The sequence below is a fragment of the Poecilia latipinna genome, unplaced genomic scaffold (genome assembly GCF_001443285.1).
Source record: "Poecilia latipinna isolate Pla-1442-1.1 unplaced genomic scaffold, P_latipinna-1.0 Scaffold445, whole genome shotgun sequence".
NCBI classification, from domain to species: domain Eukaryota; kingdom Metazoa; phylum Chordata; class Actinopteri; order Cyprinodontiformes; family Poeciliidae; genus Poecilia; species Poecilia latipinna.
The window spans coordinates 293,665-312,830 of record NW_015113061.1 but is presented as its reverse complement, the minus strand read 5'-3'; the positions used below and the strand labels follow the sequence as shown (position 1 = coordinate 312,830).

The 19,166-nt window shown below is 42.5% G+C and overlaps 1 protein-coding gene across 1 annotated transcript in view; it reads right to left on the bottom strand.

Moving 5' to 3' along the window:
• LOC106951192 (aryl hydrocarbon receptor-like) overlaps nt 1–19,166 on the bottom strand; it is a 53,826-nt gene extending 34,660 nt beyond the window's left edge. Inside the window, exons 1-2 of the mRNA XM_015038575.1 lie at nt 18,687–19,166; nt 10,887–11,074 (exon numbers count right to left, since the gene is read on the bottom strand). Coding sequence (XP_014894061.1) covers nt 10,887–11,074; nt 18,687–18,745 — 247 coding nt within the window. The 5' untranslated portion in view covers nt 18,746–19,166. The remainder of the gene's footprint in view (nt 1–10,886; nt 11,075–18,686) is intronic.

Genomic DNA, 19,166 nt, shown 5'->3' with positions numbered 1-19,166 from the left:
GTTGGCTCTAAAAATAAACGCTGAGACTAAAAATATTTTGGAGGACTGCGGCACACATGGCTGCTGATTGCTGCAGCTGCTGCTCCATGCAGCCTCAATAGGAAACACATGAGTGTGTGAGCAGCCGCAGGGGGACGGGGAACCACTGCAGCTACATTTACATCCACAGCCCTGGAGCCTGCACAGTGGACGGCAGACATTAAAGGGTTAAAACGCAGCGGTTACCCAAGCGCAGGCTTTGTTTTGGTGTTTGGAGCCGACGGCGAGGACGGCCGGTTTGCCGACATGTCTGAACCAGATGGAAGGAGGCACCGGCTCCTCTTTCATCTGCAGGAGCGCGGTATGTAAACAAGGAGGCACTGGGGCTGCAGAGCGCAGAGACGCAGGTTTCTGGTTCAGTCGGTCAAAACTTCTGCTCCTCCACAGACTCACTGCCACACAAACGTCAAAACAAAACCTGTACGACACCGAGGCTGAAACGTATAGAGACTCAAAAAGGGTGTTTTCTGAAAGAACAAAACTCCCTGAGTAGTAATTAAAACAAAAACTGGAAGAAAAAAAATTACATTTTGCCTTTAAGATAAAAAAATATATATATTTTATCTGTAAATATGTTCTACCCAGATCTCAAGGGTCAGTTTTGGCTTCTGCAGGTTTCAGCTCCACCTTTTGCTATCCAGTTATTAGTCAATTAATCCTGCAAATAATCAGCAGATCAGATCTACATGGTATTAATATTTATTCCAATAAATATCAAAATCTCAAGCCTTTGAAAGGCCTGATCTATTGTTTTATTTTAGATTTTTTTAGCTGCAGATGTATCATTAACAACTAATGATCAAATGTTCATTAAAAGGATGTAAAAACAAAAGTGTATTTTTCCATTTAAAATAAAGAATTTATTTGTTTATTTGAAGTTTTGTATGTATCCCTAACACTGTATAAAATAATCTAATGTGGTTAAATAAAAAAATCTGAATAATTGCTAACAAATAATCGTTAGTTGCAGCTCTTACTGACATCCTGTTGAAAGCCTCTAAAACTCAACATGCATCTCAGAGGTTTTCCTATTCAGGCCTTTTCTCTGAACAAACACACTCCTGAGTAAAACTGAGTCCAAACCAGCAGAAATTGCTCTTGCTCAGGCTCGTAGGGTTAGCCTGATGCTAATGTAGCAGCCTTTGAACCTCAGACTGAGCGATGCCTCAGCAGGAAGCTCCAAAGGCTGTTAATCACCCTGAAGATTCTGGTGTGAATCAGCGGCTGGAGATAAGCTGAGTGTGTGAAAGCGCTGTGTGTTTTCTGGCAGCTCCTCATGTCTTTAACGATCCACACACACTAGCCCGGCTGCCTATATAAACTCTCATTCATGAGGAGAAAGGCGCGGCAGTCGCGCTGCCAGTAATTTTCCACCATAAAAATCCGACCAAACTGGATTCCCTGTCATTAGAACGGCAGAGCTGCTCTCCCAGAACAGCAGCTTCTAGGAGATCCCAGTCAGTCCATCCCGTTCACCACTGTGCATGCTGGGAGTGGGACTCTGCAGCAGGTGCATGGTCGACCTGCGCACAGGTCGGTTTTATGTCAAGAAGAGAGGCGACAGGAGAAAACTGACAGCACTGAAACTCAGCAGCTTGCGCTTCAGTCTACGCTTCATAAGCATGAAAACCGTGACTGAAGTTCTTCCCTCATATCAGCCAGTTTGGCTGCGAAAAAAACCTACCGTAATCTAATCTGTCGTCCATTACTGGAAAATGTCTCAGAGTTACCTTTGGCTGGACTCTGTTATATAAAACACATCCGTCTCCAGATTATCTAATGAAAAGAAAGGAGGCTCTCTTTGACACATCTGGGTGGATGGAAGGGGAAGTGGAGTCAGGAAGCAGCTTGGTCTTCTGCATCCTGACTGGACATTTCTGAGCAACAGCTTTTCATCTCAAAACCTTTTCACAGATAGTGAAAGATTCAAGTCAATATTTAGAAATGTTAACATGTAAATAAGCTGAGATTTTACCAAGGAGGTGAAAGCAAACCTCAGATCAGCAGGATGAGATGCAGCTTTTAATTCTGGATCAAAGTAAAACCTTAGAAACATCTGATCACAAATTAGTCTCTGAATACGATCGGGTTCATTTCTGCTGAGACGTTTAGTGACCATGATTTAAATGCAACTCAACTGGGAATTTCTCTTATTAATCGCAAGTATCTGTTTGACAGAACCTAGTAAAGATGTAAAAAATGTGCTCGTCAAATAATAACAATATGATAAATATGACTAATATCAACCTGAAATGCTTGATGGTGAGACAAAAACAAAGATAAACAGTTTGGAGGAGCCAGTGTGAGGAGTCACTACTATAAAGTACAATAGGGGCAGCAGCATGCTGTGGACATTCACCTCAATTCAGCAGCTGGACAGTTGAAATGTGAAAACTGTGGAGAATTCAGAACAAAGATCCCAAACACACATCCTAACTGGTTCTGAAACGACTAAAGCTTCAAGAACGGCCTAGTTAAAGTTAAAGCTCGGTCTGAGCCACCCTGCAGCCTGACTGAAAGCCAGCAGAGTGTATCCACATTTTCTGTAAAAAAAACAACAACTAAATTGTTTCCCATTTTGCTGTTTATGCTGGAACATAAATAAAAACATTTCTGAAGGTGTAAATGTGACGAAGGGAAGAACATCAAAGCCTGGAATGTCTGAAGTGTGTGTGATGTTTATGATTCCAATAAAATAAATTAAAATGTGGGTTTCATTGAATTGGAGTGCTTTAAACACAACAGAGTGAACAACGTTCAGTGTCAGTCAGAGGGAGAACTACAGCGATGAAAGATCAAGTTTTAATCTATGGATCTGAACTTAGCACTAGTTCTTGTTGAGGGTTAACTTGCACAATGCTGGCAGCTGATAAGAGGAGAAAAACACAGAGGAGAGGACGAAGGACAGCCAGCTGCTGATAAAGGCTTCTATTCGGTTCTGGTTCAGTCCAAGCCCAGGTTTTACTCCAGCTGACACCACCGGCTTCGCCCCAGGCGCTTCCTCCCACCCTCACTTCCTCTGACAAACACCACTTCCTGAGATGAGTCGACATGTTTTACAGGTTTCCCTGTGATGAGGTGAGCCGCCGCCGGCACTCCGGATCCGTCCCAGTCCACACGCACCGCGCTGCGGGGAAATCTGTGTCTGCTGCCGCTCTCCACCGGCGCAGGGCTTCCGCTTAACCAAGCTCTGGGTGAAAGCTGCTCTGTGGTTTTGACTTTCAGTGACAACCGAAAAACCGTCGGTTTCAAACAAACACCTCCAAACTGAATCTAACAACAAATCTGATCCTGAGCGTCAGCATGGAGCGTTCAGAGGATTCAGAATGTTTCTCCACAAAGTTGGTGAGAACAGTGCAGCAAAATGAAAATGCAAATCATTTATTTGCATCGGTGGAGATAAAAAGTCAGATAAGGCCGGCCGCAGCCTTGCCACTGTGTCTCATAGTAATTAACTACTTAAAGCTCAGCTGTCAGTTGTTGGATGCAGAGACAGAGAGGAGACAGAGCTGTTGGTTGTCTGGCAGCGAGACACGAACGCGACTCGTAAAACGAGAGGTGGAGTCAGAGTGACTATTGATATGCGTTTGCTCCGAATTAAACCGTTTGTTCAAGGAAACTTTCACCTGGACAGAAGTAAAAACGCACGAGGCGTTCGGAGCTGAATGCTCAGCTTTTTGGCCATGTCATGTCACTTCCTGCGCAGCTCCAGGAACTGCTGGAGCGATTACATGATGAGCAGGTTGTGAAATTTCTCAGGAAGCAGAGAGTATCACCGCGCTCATTCCAGTCAGAGTTAGCGCTTGAGACATTCTGAGACAGACCTGTGGGCTTTTACCGCGCAGTCAGTGGATTACTTTCAAATATTGTCAGAGAAAAACCCAATTGTACTTTGACTCCAACAAAGGAAACTATAGTTTCTTTGTTTGTTTTTTTAAGAGAAAGTAGCAAATAGTTAACGCATATGATAAATTAAGCAGAAAAGGGTTTTTATCAACTGTATTGGCAGTCATGGAAAATTTTAAGTTTATTCTGCCTTTTGAGCAATTCCTGCAATATTTGGCATGTTTTTTAATATCTCTCTAATTATGGAAACAAAGCAATTCTTTTCCATGTTGTGCATCAGTGTACTTTTACATACTCGTGTAATTTAAGGCTAAAAGAGAGATTGCTGCAAAGATCACGACTCTATGCAATCAACCACCCACTGCTGCAACATGCAATGCTCAGGAGGAGAGATTGCTGCAACAACTCTATGGAATCAACTGTCCAGTTTCACCACATGCTCGGTCAGATGGAGGGATTGCTGCAGCTCCATGCACTGTTGCATCATGGTCGTTCAGGAGAGATTGCTGTGAAGTGAACACGTTGATGGAATCAACATGTTGTGTTGATCACAGGGATTACAGCAAATGACTTGATGCAATCTGAAGGGTTTATTTAGGAAAACCTTTGTTAAATGGATGTGACAACTACAATCCAACTGATTCAGGTCAATTAGATTCTGATGAGAGAAATGACCCAGATCAAACCAACATGGCCGACAGTGACCCCCTGCTACTAGATGCTTATTGGAGTCAAATGACCACACTTTCTAAGGAAGATGACTTTAAGGTGTTGCTTGTGAAAGAGACAACTAAAACCAGAGGTTGAATAAAACATTTTCCTTTTTTCTACCCAACTCTCAGCGTAAAAGTTGTTTGCACCAGTTTTACTGGTGTAAAGGTTAATCAGGAGGATGCTTATCTCAACAGTCAACTTCCTGTGAGTCAGACAATCCCTTTATAAACAAGCAGAGCTGTGTTTTCTGACACCACGAGCTGCTTTCTTTAACAGGCTGTAGATCTGGAGCTAAAAACAAACCGTTATCTCATTTCTTACTAAAAGTTTCGACTGATTCATACAATGAGCTCCTCCAGTTGATTCTCAATGGAAAATTAAAAAACACGTGTTGTATGAAATGATCTGGAGACTAAAGAGCCAATAAGCAGATTTTAAATCAGTGCTGGCTGCAGCTGCATGCTTGCGTGTTTCTACTGCTCTTCCTCACATGCCTCTGCAGGTTTCTACATGACGCCCGGCTGCCATGTTTTGGCTGCGCTCCTCCGAGCCGAGAGTCTGCAGGTCCGATGCTATCGCCCACTTCTCTGCATACACACCTCCATCACTCACATTACCACAGGAATAAAGCACCTTCACCTCTCCTCCCTTCCCCCTGTTTTATTCTGTTGACAGAACCGGTTTGCTGCAGTCGTTTAAAGGACTTCTTATTGGACTTTGTCTCCTCTGCCAATACAAATATTGGTGTACAGACTCCAGCAAAAACCAGTTCTGTCTTTTTTCTTTTCTTAATCCTCTTCCTCTTCCTCTGTGCTGAACAATAGGCCACACTGGATGAAGTTCCTTCAGCAGCAAACAAATGAACGACAAAGAAACTGAGAAAACAAATTGATAGAGAGAATAGAAATCTCTAAGAACAGCTTTTGTTGATATTTTGGTGAGAGACTGTAGAAGTCTGGAGTCATTCCTCATTTATTTTAATTTTTTTGTAAGAGCATGACAGCATTTTCTAAAGGGTTGGCTTTAAAACAAGGAAGCAGATCAAATCAGAACTCAAATCTGAAAGTTATGATCTGGAGAAAAACTAAATGATCCATCTAACACTTAGATTATATATATATATATGTATATTATGGAAAAGGAAGGCTAAGGTTTGAAAAATCAGCAATACGTCAACAGCAGCTGGTCCCATACTCAATAATCAATGCAGAAATTAGTAAAAAGTTTAACTATTGGTTCCTTTTAATAATGCCAAGTAGTTTATTAAACTTCTGATATTTTGGCCCAAAGATGCAGAAACAGCTAAATCTATAAATATACGTAATGTCAGTTTATAAACGCTGTCCGGTTGGGGAGTATCACCAACTTAACACCTGCTGACAGCATTTGGAAATGTGTTTTGGTTTCAAAGAGCGTTCAGGAACCTGGAAGGAAGCATGTTTGGTTTTCTGTAGAAACACAGATCACAACAGAGAAGATCAAACATCTACATGAAGAAATGAAGCTCTGAACGATTCCTGAATCAGCTCAGACCTGTTCACTGACAGCTACTTCACATTTTCGCATTTCAGTTTGTCGGAAATGAGTTAATTTGTTTTCTGGCTAATCAAGTGCGTTGCCATTTGCGCCCCCGTCCTACTTCCTGTTTTAATCGTGAACAAACTGGCCTCGATTCTTCCTGCCAACCCTTGTGAGCTGTAAAAATCCACCAGAGTCCAAACTGTATCCCCCTCACAGCGTGCGGCTGCTTTAATTCCTGTATGAGAAAGAAGCCGACATGTGACGGCCGTGGCAGCCGTCCAGTAACTCAGCAGTTTACCAGCAGGGAAGCCACTCAGCTGACCTCTGATCTGGAAAAAGTCCCTAATATTCCTGGACTTCTATAACCGGCATGAATCCTGAGACCAGAATCATTTCAGTGTGGCTCATTTCTCTCCAGGACGTAGACGGGTCCCGACCGAATGGTGCTAAAGCAGGCAGAGAGCCGAAGCAGCTGCTGCGCTGAAAATGGTTGGTGTTTATGTAACGGCTGCTCCAAACCGGGCTGTTTGCGTCTGTTGACACCTCATGATAGCCTGTCAGTCAAAGAGCAGGGAAAAGCAGAAGTGGAAGCACAGCAGGGACACTGTGTTCACACACACACAACTCCTTTGCGTTTGTCTTTAAATGATCAACACAAGTGGGCCGTTTTCTAAAAGCAGTTTGAGAAAGTTGAATGTTTTTATCAGCGAGAAGGAAATCATGACAACAAAGAGCCAGCCTCCATCTGGAAACCTCGTGAGCGAGAACGAGGAAGGGTGTGTGCACGTTCAGAGGGAGAAAATCAACGCACAACAAAGAGAAAAATGTGTGTACACAGAACTGAGAGTGTGGGTTTCCTAATGCGCAGCGAAGGAGGGAAGTTCAGCTGAGCTATTAAAAGACCACAAATTACAACTCTAGGCAGCCAGAAACGTCCTCAGCGCCGCAACCAACACTTCAGAGCCGACCCGATCCGACCCGATCCGCTCGTCTCCACGCGCTCCTGTCATCCTGCTCATGAGTCTGCAGGACGTGTCGATCTGAGTTGTTCTGATTCAGCCATCTGATCAGTTTAATGACCGTCCTGCTGAGGATGTTTTTACATCTTCTGGTTTATATTATCCATATTTCTGGTATTCTGGTCGGTCTGAGGACAGTTTTCCGCTCTGGGTTTTGTTTTTTTTTTTGCCATCCCACATCCTCCCCACTCACTCACTTAGTGGAGTCCAAACTTTTTCCCATTAAGGCCAAAAAAGTTTGTAGAATTCAACGACCACATTTTGTCATTTTAACTAAAACTAAAAAGATTTACTTCTGAAGACAATAATTGTTTTTATCTCTGTAATAACATAATAAATAGACGATATTCTAAAAAAAGCAAAGCAGTCTTACAATGTTGCTGTATTAAGTGATGAGGATTTCTTTTTCCTTTCTTTACTTTTCACAACAAAGGTTTGGCATCGCTTGATGAATTTAACATGGTGTAATCAGTGACAACAGAAACGGTGCCAATAGAAGAACATTTTTGTTGACTTTGTCTTTAAGCTTCTTTGCATATTCTTTGAATATTTCACATTAACTTGTAAATCTTCCTGTTTTCGTGGAACATGCTTGTCTCTTTGCTTTATGAATTATTTGAGACGTTTAGGCATCTTTTTTCGTTTCTGGTCATTTTATTTTCTGCCAGAAGATTTATAAACTAAGTTTCTTGATCAGTTATGAGCTAAATTTCCTTTTTGTCGCCTTGTTTGATTTTCAGAAATTGTGTGCGTATTTTAGCATTTTTAGCTGTTCCCAATTTTGATTAATCATATTTTACATTATTGCTGTTGAGTCTTATTCTCCGTCTTTCTGATTTGTTTTGGATCATTCGTCATCGATGTCTTTCTAACTTCATCTTTTTCCGTTTCCTCTTTCTCCTCTGTTCTGTTGCTATGTGGGTCGTATTTGACTTTTTTCTGGTTGTGCTGTAGGTGTTGTGAAATGTTTCCATCCTTTAGCAGTTTATGTACATCTCTGGAACAGGTTTGGCGAGTGTGTTGGAATATTTTCGTCTCTTTCTAGTTGTTCGCCTCCTTGTTTTGTTTAAATATTTTTATGTCTTTCTGGCACATTTAAATCCGTTTCTGACTCTTTTCTGCGAACTTTTGAAACATTCTTGATTAATTTCTGATTGTCCTTTAGTGATTCTCATCGTTTTCTCAGTTTTTGCTGCTGTGTGGTGACTCTTTGTGTACTCTTTGAGTACAAGGGTCAGTTACAGTTGGACCCTTTGGGGCCCCTGCTGTTGTCCTTGTTTAGTAATCCATCCCAGGGCGTGGTGTGTGTGTTTAGATAACACATGAACAGTGTGTCCTACAGCAGGTCTCCTGGTGTATAGGTCATCTATCAGGCTGTTTCTAGCAGTGGAGTCGTTCAAATGAGTCTTTGCGGTCACCAGAAAGAAGACACAAAGAGAGAAGACAGACGGAGACAGTGAGGATGAAACGGAGCTCTGTCTGAACATGAAGGAGGTCTGCCTCAGAAACTGGAACAATGGCTGCGTTGTGAGCTTTGGATGCGAGATCAAACCCTCGGGTGTTTCCCAGCAGCCCCCAAACCTCAGCCCCCAGTCCTCAACCTGCAGCTCCGCCCCACGCTCGGGGACAAGTCGGAGACACAAAGGACACGAAGGACACGAAGGACGGACAGAGATCTCCTCTTTCTGGAGCTGACGCTGGCCTTCCCATGAGCCTTCACACAACCCAGATTTCGCCTCCGGACAGCCTCACCAATGAGACCCATGTGAAGGCGTCTCATTTAACGCCACAGTCGACATGCGGCGTTAAACATGGCGGCTCTAAGTGCTGAAACAGTGTGTGGAAAATATGCAGCGTTCCCCTGACACCAAGGTTGAGTTTACCCTCCGGAGGCCGGAGGATCAAAGCACTTCCTGCTTAGTTACTGTCCTGGTCCCTCATCGCTAAGTGGGGTCCTGACAAGCATCAAGAAACAGGAGGGGGGGGGGTAATGTATATTTTGCAACGTTTCAGAAAGTAACCTGTAAGCTGTGGGTAAAATTAACCTCAAAGTTATTGATGACCCTGGAAGATTTAGCTCCATTTTTATTGAATTATGATGTCTGTTTCTGATAAAATATTAGACAAGCATCTCTTTAAGGATAATAAAACCGTACATGATATTAAATCTGTGTAGGAGTCACATCCAGTCAAATCAGAAGAATCTGAATCAGGTGAGTTACAGTAAGAAATCCTGAACTCCATCAGAGCTTTATAAACTTGATTTTATGAAGTGACTTTCAGCTGTTTAAAGTCTTATGTTTTATTGTTTTCAGTTAAAGCTGACCTTGTCCTTTCATCTGGTCCACCTTGAATCGTTTCCTGCCTTTAATGTCGGCTTTTATGTGACTCTTTGCGGGTCTTAAAAGCTCCCATGTGAACATGGCTTGGCATCAAATTTACAGGGGAGGGAATGAACCTGCAGAATAATAACTTATGGCAGAAAATTATTGTCATTACACCTCCACACATCCAGCTAGCTCCACTCACATCCAGACGGAGAGCCATGACTGCAGCGGTCCAGAGTGCTGCATAAAGCGTGGCGTCGACCTGACGGTAACCAGACACACTGCGCTGCCAATAATTGATGATCTCGAGGCAACAGAGTTTGCTGTTCGTTTCCCTTGGCAACGGGTCGCGAGAGGAAAGAACCAAGACCCAAAAGGTTCTGTTTTGAAGATAATGGGGCGTCAGTCTTCAGAGTGAAGAACAAAACCTCCCGTTGATGCAGCAGCGGTTTAATTTTTCTGTGATGTGGTCATGCTTCACCTCCTCCAATCACCATCTGCTTCTCTGCAGCACAAATATCTGCAACCGGCTGGTTTTATCCACGTTTCAGATGGCAGGTGGACGGCAGGCTGCCACCACTTCACACCTGCTGCTGTTGCGGAGGCCAGATTTAAATGTACGGTGAGCCAGAGGGACCAGAGATTCAGCTCCACTCCGGCTCTCCTGGATGTGATGTGAGCAGCAGAACAAAGTCAGGAAGTTTCCTGGAAGCTCAGCAGCCAAACCCTCCATGATCTTTGGACGACACGCGATGATGACAGAAATAGAGGAGGTTTTACTTTCAAATAAATAATCAGTTGAGCCCCGGAGGACACATTTGTCTTTTCAAAAGGAGTTGGAAAGTATCGTTCTTCCTCTGCTTCTCTAACAAAACAAACCCTTCCTCTGCTTCACCTCTTTTTCAAGAAAGCAGCTCAAGCTTTCTTGGAAAAGATCTGGGCTCAGTTTCTTCTACATGGCAAAAACACAAAATCTAACCAAATATTTCTGGAGGAAATGTTTTAGTACAATTGAACTTAAAAGCTACTTTTTTGGAAGAAATACGAGTTTGTTTTAAGTCCATAATTCCTTAACATTAATGAAAAAGTTTTCACTTATACAAAGTACTTTTTCATCAATATTAAGGAATGATTTACTAAAAACAAGCTCTTATGTAACTGAAAAGTTACTGGTAAGTTAGTTTTGTCTTTTTTAAAGTGCACTAAGACGTTTGCAGAAGAAACCAGACAGAAATACTTGGTGAGATAAGATGTTGTGTTTTTACAGTGTACTGCAGGCAGTTTTTAAAACAAACACCAACATAACCGTCTGCCAGATCTGATGAAAGTCATGACACAGATTCTCAGTTTTATTTAGATCTAGGCTTTGACTAGACCATCTGCTGTATCTCAGGCTGTATTCTGCTGACCCAACACTCACCGTTAAAGAAGCTCTTGACCTTGAGGTAGCCGACGCTGAGCCGCAGCACCGACAGCTTGTCGAGCCGCGCCCGCACCTCCTCTGGGAACGGCAGCAGGCTGGTGAGCTTGTCCAGCTCTCCGTTGAGGCGGTCCCGGTGGCGTTTGGACGGGTTGGACTTGGTGCCATTGGGCGGAGGCGGCTTGGGTCTGCGGACAGAGACCAACAGCAGTGAGAGTCCGCTCGGTTCCCACATTGGAGCAGAGAGCTCTCCGCTGGGAGCCGGAGGTCGGCTTTGACTGAGAAAGGTCGTGAAGACCAGAGCGAGCGCTGAAGGTGCAACTGAAGCGGACGTCTGCGTGCGTCAGAGATCCACAGCTGCTTCTAATTCTCGCTCCGCTGCAGGAGGGAAAACATGCAAACATCTCTGTGTGCAAAACCATACAGAGGAGAACTGGGGGCATCGTTCATCATTTATCGTGATTAATTTCAATTCATGGTGGGAATTTTGATTCATTCTCATGATTAATTAATGTCAGATTTGTTAGTTGTACTACTTTCTCCGATTTTGTTCAATAAAGCATCAATAAATATGAACAAATAAGTAGGTGTGTTTATAATAATAATAAATAAATAAAATCATTATCACAATATTACCACAAAACAACAGGCCCGGCCCTCTTGCTGCCCTTATCAGTTTAAAATCACAAACCGCCTCAGCTCTCCGCAGGGAGGCTGCTTCAGCTGCTTCCCCGGTTACCATGGGAACCAGGTGAGCGGGAATGAGGTCAGCTGTTTTCCAGGACTTGTTTACCGCCTCCTGATGGAGAGCAGATCCAGAAACTGAGCATTATCTGCTCATTATGGACTGCCTCTTTAAATCTCCATGGCAACCATAAAACATATGCTTTTCTTTAAAGACAACCCTCCTCCCCCCCAACCAGATTTCCCTCAGGCTTCGGCTGGGTCGTATGCAACCCTTGACCTCACAGCTGCAGGTGGGGCTCACACAGAGGTAAATCAGCTTCAGAGGAGAATGCTCTGATGAGGGTCAAAGGTCAGCTGAGGCTGCCTTTCGTGGAGGAACTCAAAATCCACGAACCCATTAGCTTTTATGCTTCAAATTTTATTCAAAACAAACAGATTCAGCTATTTTAGTTGACAAAAGAAACACAAAACTCCTCAAAAAGAAGAAAAGAAAAGCTAAATAAGAAGAGCCAAATATCTGACTAAGCAATCAGTGATGATAAACAAACCTTGATTAAAGTCAACTTTTTACTTATAGTAAAACTCTGACCTGCTGGTTTTAATTTAAGCAGCTTCCAGCTGCTCTGAAGAAGAATAACGAATGAAACAAGTGGAGAGATAAAACTGCAACGCTCCACCTGTGGGAGGAAATCTGTTGGGTTTCTCCTGGAAAAGGACATGTTAAAAAATAAATTAAAAATAGAAAAAAAATGTAATTAAAACAAAGAAATAAACATACATAAAAAAAATGTAATCTTAAAAACTGGGGGAAAATACCAGAAATATCCAAGTAATTTCAGAGTAATAATTGTCACTATGCTAAAACAAGCTTCTCTCTAAAACCGAACCTGAAAATAAATGAATAAATATATTTATTACTGCAAATCTTTCTTTGGACAGTAAACTGTGTTTTGTGGGACGTTGTAAATACTACAGTGTAAATGAACAGGGTTTTCTGACATTAAATATTCACATTGAGAGAAGAAGTGATGAGAGAGAGCGCTGCAGTAATAAAATCAACCATTGTTTCAATATCAAACAAAAACAGATGAAATGATCGCCATGGAGACGTTTTGAAACGTCTTAAATCTCAGACAGGAGATCTGTGAGTCTTACTGTTGCTCAGAGTTTCTCAACCGGTTGCCAACATTTATAAATCATGTTTTCACATGAGTAAGCTTCTTCTGACTTCACCGTTTGATCCAGAGACCTGCTGTTACTAGAACAAACTGGCCACCTACCGACGGTGCATTCACTGGCTGACAAAACATGGGAATTCTCTGCTTCCACTGGTTAAGCTCATCAACCAGTTTTAAGAAGACTCCCGGTGAGAGTGTTTTTTATCATCCATGATCATCTGATTCTGTCAAAATAAAAGATGCAACAAGTATCGGCATCGGTCGATACTAAAATCGATCTTATTCATTGATTTTATCAACTTCTGAGAATCAGGGCAGGGCAGTGAGTTGGACATTGTTATACTGGTGTGTTTCAAGCCAGTATTTTTTCAAAATAACATGAAAAACCAGGAGCCCAGTGAGCCCAGACCAATGTGTGTGAACATTAAAGACATATTTCAGATTTCAGTGCCAGAAAACCCACAAATCCTGACATTAACATAAATCAGTCCCAGTCGGGCCTTCAGTTGTTTTCTAAAGCAGATCAGAATTTAAAACGCTTTCTTTTAGAGTGACGCAGCGCTTTGGGAGGTAAAACTTTATAAAGTAAAACAAGCAGTATAATATATGAACGATGAAAAACCACAAACCAAGCCAGGCTGATGCTGCAAACTGAAAACAGGTTGTTTTCTTTACAAAACAGCATTTTTATATCAAATGTTATATGTAGGGTTTTTTTTACTTTGCATCTATAAAAAACTACAAGAAAAATTTTTCACAAATACAAATCTTGATTACACACAAATTCTTATCTATTGAAAGATAAAATCCTCCGCCATTTAATTGACAAGGTCACAAAACTCCATTCACAACGACATCGTCTGATTTACAAGCACAAAATATTTATGACTGATAAAAAGTGAGACTTTCAGCTGCTGCCATCCACTGTTGCTTTCTTAAACCTACTCTGAGGAAATGCAGATGCAGAGTGACAATGCTGGTCAGAACCTGAGCAGAACTGGAGTGTTTTTGTCACTAGCTGTCATCTACAACACAGGTACCGGTTTGTTAGGTCTTTAACTCAACATTTCTCCTCCAGAATAGATAAATCACAATGTGTCACACACCCTGTTTAATGTACAGCACTAAAATGTGTATTTGTATAAAATAAATATCTAAAAATTGTCCTTTCCTGTCTTGTTAATAAGACATCTGTTTCAAATAAAACTGTGGTGCACGACATATCTGGAATCAAGGCGAGATGACTATCGCTGCATTCCTGACGGCGTTCCCTGTAAGAACAATGAGCAGCCAGTGTTGTTGCTCCTCGTCTTATCGAGCAGATCTGTCCTGAGAGGGGCGTGTGAGCTGAAGAAAACGCTTTGCATTATATGGGAGTGTATGTGTTGGAGTGTGTGTGCGTGCGTGTGTTTTAGACTTGAAGAAACTCTCTCCTGCGCTTTCACAAAGGCACTTTGTCCGTGACGAGGCAGCAGCACCTTTTCAGAACAATAGAAACTAAACACTGTGTTCTCTGCTGCAGTTGTGATCCAGAAACAACAGGAGGATCATTAGAGCTCATATCAGAAACACGACACCTGAGCCAATAAAATACCTGCAACCCAACTCTAAGAATATCACAAATATCAGCAACAATCATACATATTGGCTTTAGTCATGCACCAACAGTCTGTTGATGATATAATGCGTCTTTTTTACAGAAAAACATGGAGACAATGTGAGGAATTTATTGGTTTTTCACCCTAAAAGCATCCAAATAGTTTCAGCTTTACTGGCTGCTGCTTTAAAAGCAAAGTGAACTCAGAAAAGGTCAAAGCGTCTTTAAAATCTCTGTTCAAATCCTCCACACATCATCTTCCTTTTTTACAGCATCAGCTCTTAAACACAAAGAGTCCTTTTTGCTTGTGTTTGGTCAGAAAGCTGAAGGCCTGATTTCCATCACATGTCAGTCATGAGAGACAGAGGGAGACGCTACGTCTGCTGCAGCTGTCCCTTCACTTAACACGTTACATTCACTGCAGCATGACCTCACCACAAACCCAAACCAAACACCAGCATCTGACCGCCGGGCTGCACAAGAACCCGCTCCAATCAGCGGCCGAAAGCGGGACAGCTCACGACGTTTATTAGAAATGTAAAGCAAGAAGTTTTCAGACCTTATCATCTGAGAGAAGTGCTGCAATAAAAGCAAACAACCTGCTTCCTCCTTCGACCTGAATCTTGTTTTTATGACTAATTGTGTTGTTTTCCAGAGTCTCCTATGTGTCTGCAGAATGAAAACAGCAGATAAGTATTACTAAAGAGACTGATTTTAATGTGGCTGAGCTCTGTGGTTGATCTGGGTAAGCCGCATTTGTTCACAGACAATAAAAACCGGCAGACGTCACGTGACAGATCCGCAAAACAATCAGAACCGTTCTGGATCATGTGCTAAGCTAACAATGTAAACACCTGCACAGGTACTGGGCTCTAACCCCACTGGATCCCCTCAAACAGAAACACACACACACACACACCTCTGTTTTACCTGCACGCACACAGCATTCAGAAAGTCCCAGAGTCTGTTTTGGAGTCTTTCCAAGCCAATAAAATCTCATCTGGAGCAGAATCACTGATCTCACCTTTGACATAAAGAACACACTCGTTAAAGTGTTGCAGAGAAAACACCTGGATGGAAACCCATCTGTACCCGGAGCAACTTCAAGACACATCAAACCTTTCAGCTCAGTAAAGTGAACAGATTCATTAAATGTCCTGCTTTTGTTGCTTTGCATAAACTGTCCACTTATTACCCATATTAGCGATGTAAACTTGTATTATCGAACTTTGACCTCTTCTAGTGACAACCTCATCCTGTTCCAAACTCAGCCTCACCTTTGCGTCCAACATCAGTGTCCGACCTCAACAATAGGCTCAAAGAAAAAGGGTTAAAAATCTGTGGGAAGCCTTCTCTCACACACACACGTGACCACAACCAATAAATGTGGTTAATGCAACCTTATCGTGTTTAAAATCATGGCAGAAACACTTCAGCAGCTTCTTTCTCCTCCAGATCGATTGGAGTGGATCTAAATGACAAACCAAGCGTCTTATCTCTGTAAAGGACAGAAAAGTCCGCTGTCAGAGAGGAAGTGAATGAGCAACCTCAGAAGTATTCAGCTGCTGTGATGAATGTGTGGGAGGAAGCCGAGCAGCCTGTAGAGCCGTGACCTCAGCCTCCAACACGTTAGGGATGAACTTTCACACTGTCTGCCTCCACCTGCGTCCAGGTGTCTGTCCAGGCTTCACCTTTCCGCTTCATGATGCTGGTGTATTTACTCACACAGAAATCACCACAAATGGAAACTTTTCTGCTCTCCCCTCAAGTTAGAGCGAGTGAGCGCAGAACTCACCCAACCAGCTCCATTTCCCTACAAATAAAGAAAGATAAACTCCCTGGGAGCCACTTTTCCTAAAACCCCGAACATGGCAGACTTATGTAACGTTTGCGTGACACAAAACTATGTTAATTTGAGTCGAGGGAGGGAGGAAAAAAACACCCCCCCCCCTCCTCAACAAAACACACAAAGACATAAGGAAAGACAGGAAAAAAAGTATGTTGTGGCAGTCAGAGGAGGAGGAGAAAAAATAGTGAGCGAGTCTCAGATTACGCCATCCTCCTGCTCTCCCTCCTCCCTCGTGGAAACATTGCGTGAGAGCGCTCTCGCTGCACGTCCTGATTATGATTAATGCAGGTAGCGCCACACACACACTGAAACCACGGTTCTGGATGGGGCTCTGCCACGGATCTGCGCTCAGACTGTTCGCAGCAGCTCGCGTTTGCTCTGCTTTTGTTGAAAAGTTGAACTAGTTGAACTACAGACTGGTTCGATGAGAGAGGAGGAAACAGAAAAGGTTTAAAGCAGCCTGGAGCGGCTGGAGGACGGCTAAAAATGACTTTTATTACACTCCGAGAGGCTGATGTGGTTTTATTTCTGCTCAACGATCCCTCAATCCCTCATTTAGGTCCATACAGACCGATTAGGACCAGGGTTACCGACGACAATCTATTGCTGTACAGCATTTTGTTTACTAATAGGGAAAAACTTTAAAATTATGAATACTTACCAATAAAAATACACAATTTCCCTGTTATTAAAACACAACAGTCTGGGTTCAAATTCATGTAAGAAACTGTTTATTTTAATCCTTAAGGAGGCAAATCAACTTTAAGAATTAAAGTTTGGCTGATTTAATTCATCTTCTGGTTAAAAATATTAGTTTTGTTGACTTAGTTTTGTTATTTTCAGATCCACATTTGACTACAGTGGACCTATGCCCCTTTGCGCTTCAGTATACACAAAATTTGCAGATTTTTCTCTGAAATATTCTAAGAGACTCAATGCTACTAATATACTATATAATCCAGGAGCATCATTAATTTCCTTGGTGATGATTGGCTGCAAGCGGTAAGGAAGACCACAGGTGTTAGCTTCTGCGGTGGCTCTAAGATGCGCATTAATGCAAAGTTGTGTATATTTGGCGCTTGAACTATAAAAGCAGGCAGTTACGAGGTCTAAAGCATTCGCTGAGGGATGGATGGATATACTTACATTATTTTAGACCAAAACCAAATTATTCAAACCAAAAATACGGATCAGAAATAGAAGATCTGGATTAGCTGTCCTGAAAAAGGCAAAATTAAATCCTCTCCGAACGAAGAATCAAACGGAGAAACAGTTTGAGAGATTTTTCAGAAATCTCTGAGATGTTACAACAAATTGATTCCTTCTGGTGCAAACCTAGAAGGTCTTAAGACACCTTAGAGCAGACGCACAGAAACTAAAGCACTGAATAATCAACGAATCCAAAGCTGCACACGTTACCCTTTGGTTACTTTTTGACCACTGCACCAAAGTAAAGATGCTTGGCCGTATTATATCAACACAACCACCTCAAACCAACTGGGAAGCATGGTGGTGGAGGGGTGGTAATGTGGGCTTGTTTTGCAGCAACAGGACATTTCTGCTCCAACCAAACAGGCCAAACACAAACACAGCAGCAAACATCGTACAGAGTCCTCCGACATGGTTTACGTCAGACGCTGGCATGTTACCTGGCTGTAGTGTGTTTGGCAGAAAAACAAGTCAAATCTGTTTACATAAGGAGAACCAGCGGCCATATTGGCTTATTGAAGCAGCATGGGAGGCAAATCCAATTCCAGAGGTTAGAGCAACAACTAAACAGAGGGTCACCACCAACTGGTTTTCAATAATGGCTCCTTATATTCAACAGAGGATTACATTAAGTGTTTATGGGTTTACTGAAATCAATACAGGTTCGACAGAGTTCACATTAACCCAATGAACAAATCTGTTGACAATGCTGCAGCAGAGGAAGGAGATGTGTGTGAATGTGGGCTTCTGGTTGTTAACAAAGAGATCCAGTTACTTAATTCGGACAAAACTCACCTGAAATATTCAAGGTTCGCCTCACATTACTCTCAAGGACCCTTCAGAGAGTCCTCAGAGGGGAAATCCAGAGGAAAACACAAACATGTTTGCTTTCATAACTAGAAAACCAAGAAGGTTTCCCCCTAAAATGCGGAACCCAGCCATGCGGGGATGAATGGATCGAAATGATGGTTGGGATATTTCCCAACGTCACGACACACAGAGTACAGCAGGGTTTATTACAGCTGTATAACTATGTAACAACAGGCTGCAATGCACTGACTGGTCTGGATGTGTTTGCACAGCTGCACCTTCTTGTTTTGAAAATCCAAAAACATATAACACAGATTTTAGAGCAATGTTGTTATTAAAATAATCAGATTCACTTCCTTGGTAGCCCAAAAAGGCATAAAAACTGGGAAAATATTCTTAAATGACTATTATTAGAGAGTAATCAGTTGTTAATAAAACAATTTAGCGAAGTTATGCTTTTGTCAACTTACGTTTTCTGCACCGGCTTCTTCCGTTTCTTCATCGCGTACTGCGCCGTGCTCGGCAACATGGTGAGGCAACGCAACAAAGTCCAAATAAGAAAAAAGTAGAGCTATCCCGACTTTAAAAGCACCTTAACACGTCCAGACCGGTTCGGAAAAGGTACATTCCCCGAAAAATATCAAAATGAAACCGATAATAACAGCGAAAAAGAAGGGGAAAACTCGACGGCCACGAATGCCCTGGTACAGCTCGGATTGTTTGTTACGGACGACGGAGACTTTTCCGGACTTTTCTCGCTACGCCGACATGGCAAGAGGTAGCAAACCGTCACAACTCGTCATGCTTGGGTTGTTCGAGCGTTTCCACTCCGGTATCATCCGAAAAAGAGTCCAAACTTTGATCAGTTTAAGGGGTTCCCTCGGAGGGTTTCATAGAGACAACCTTCTGACTGCGGCGGCGGCGCCCCCGTTGTGATTTGACTGAGCGGA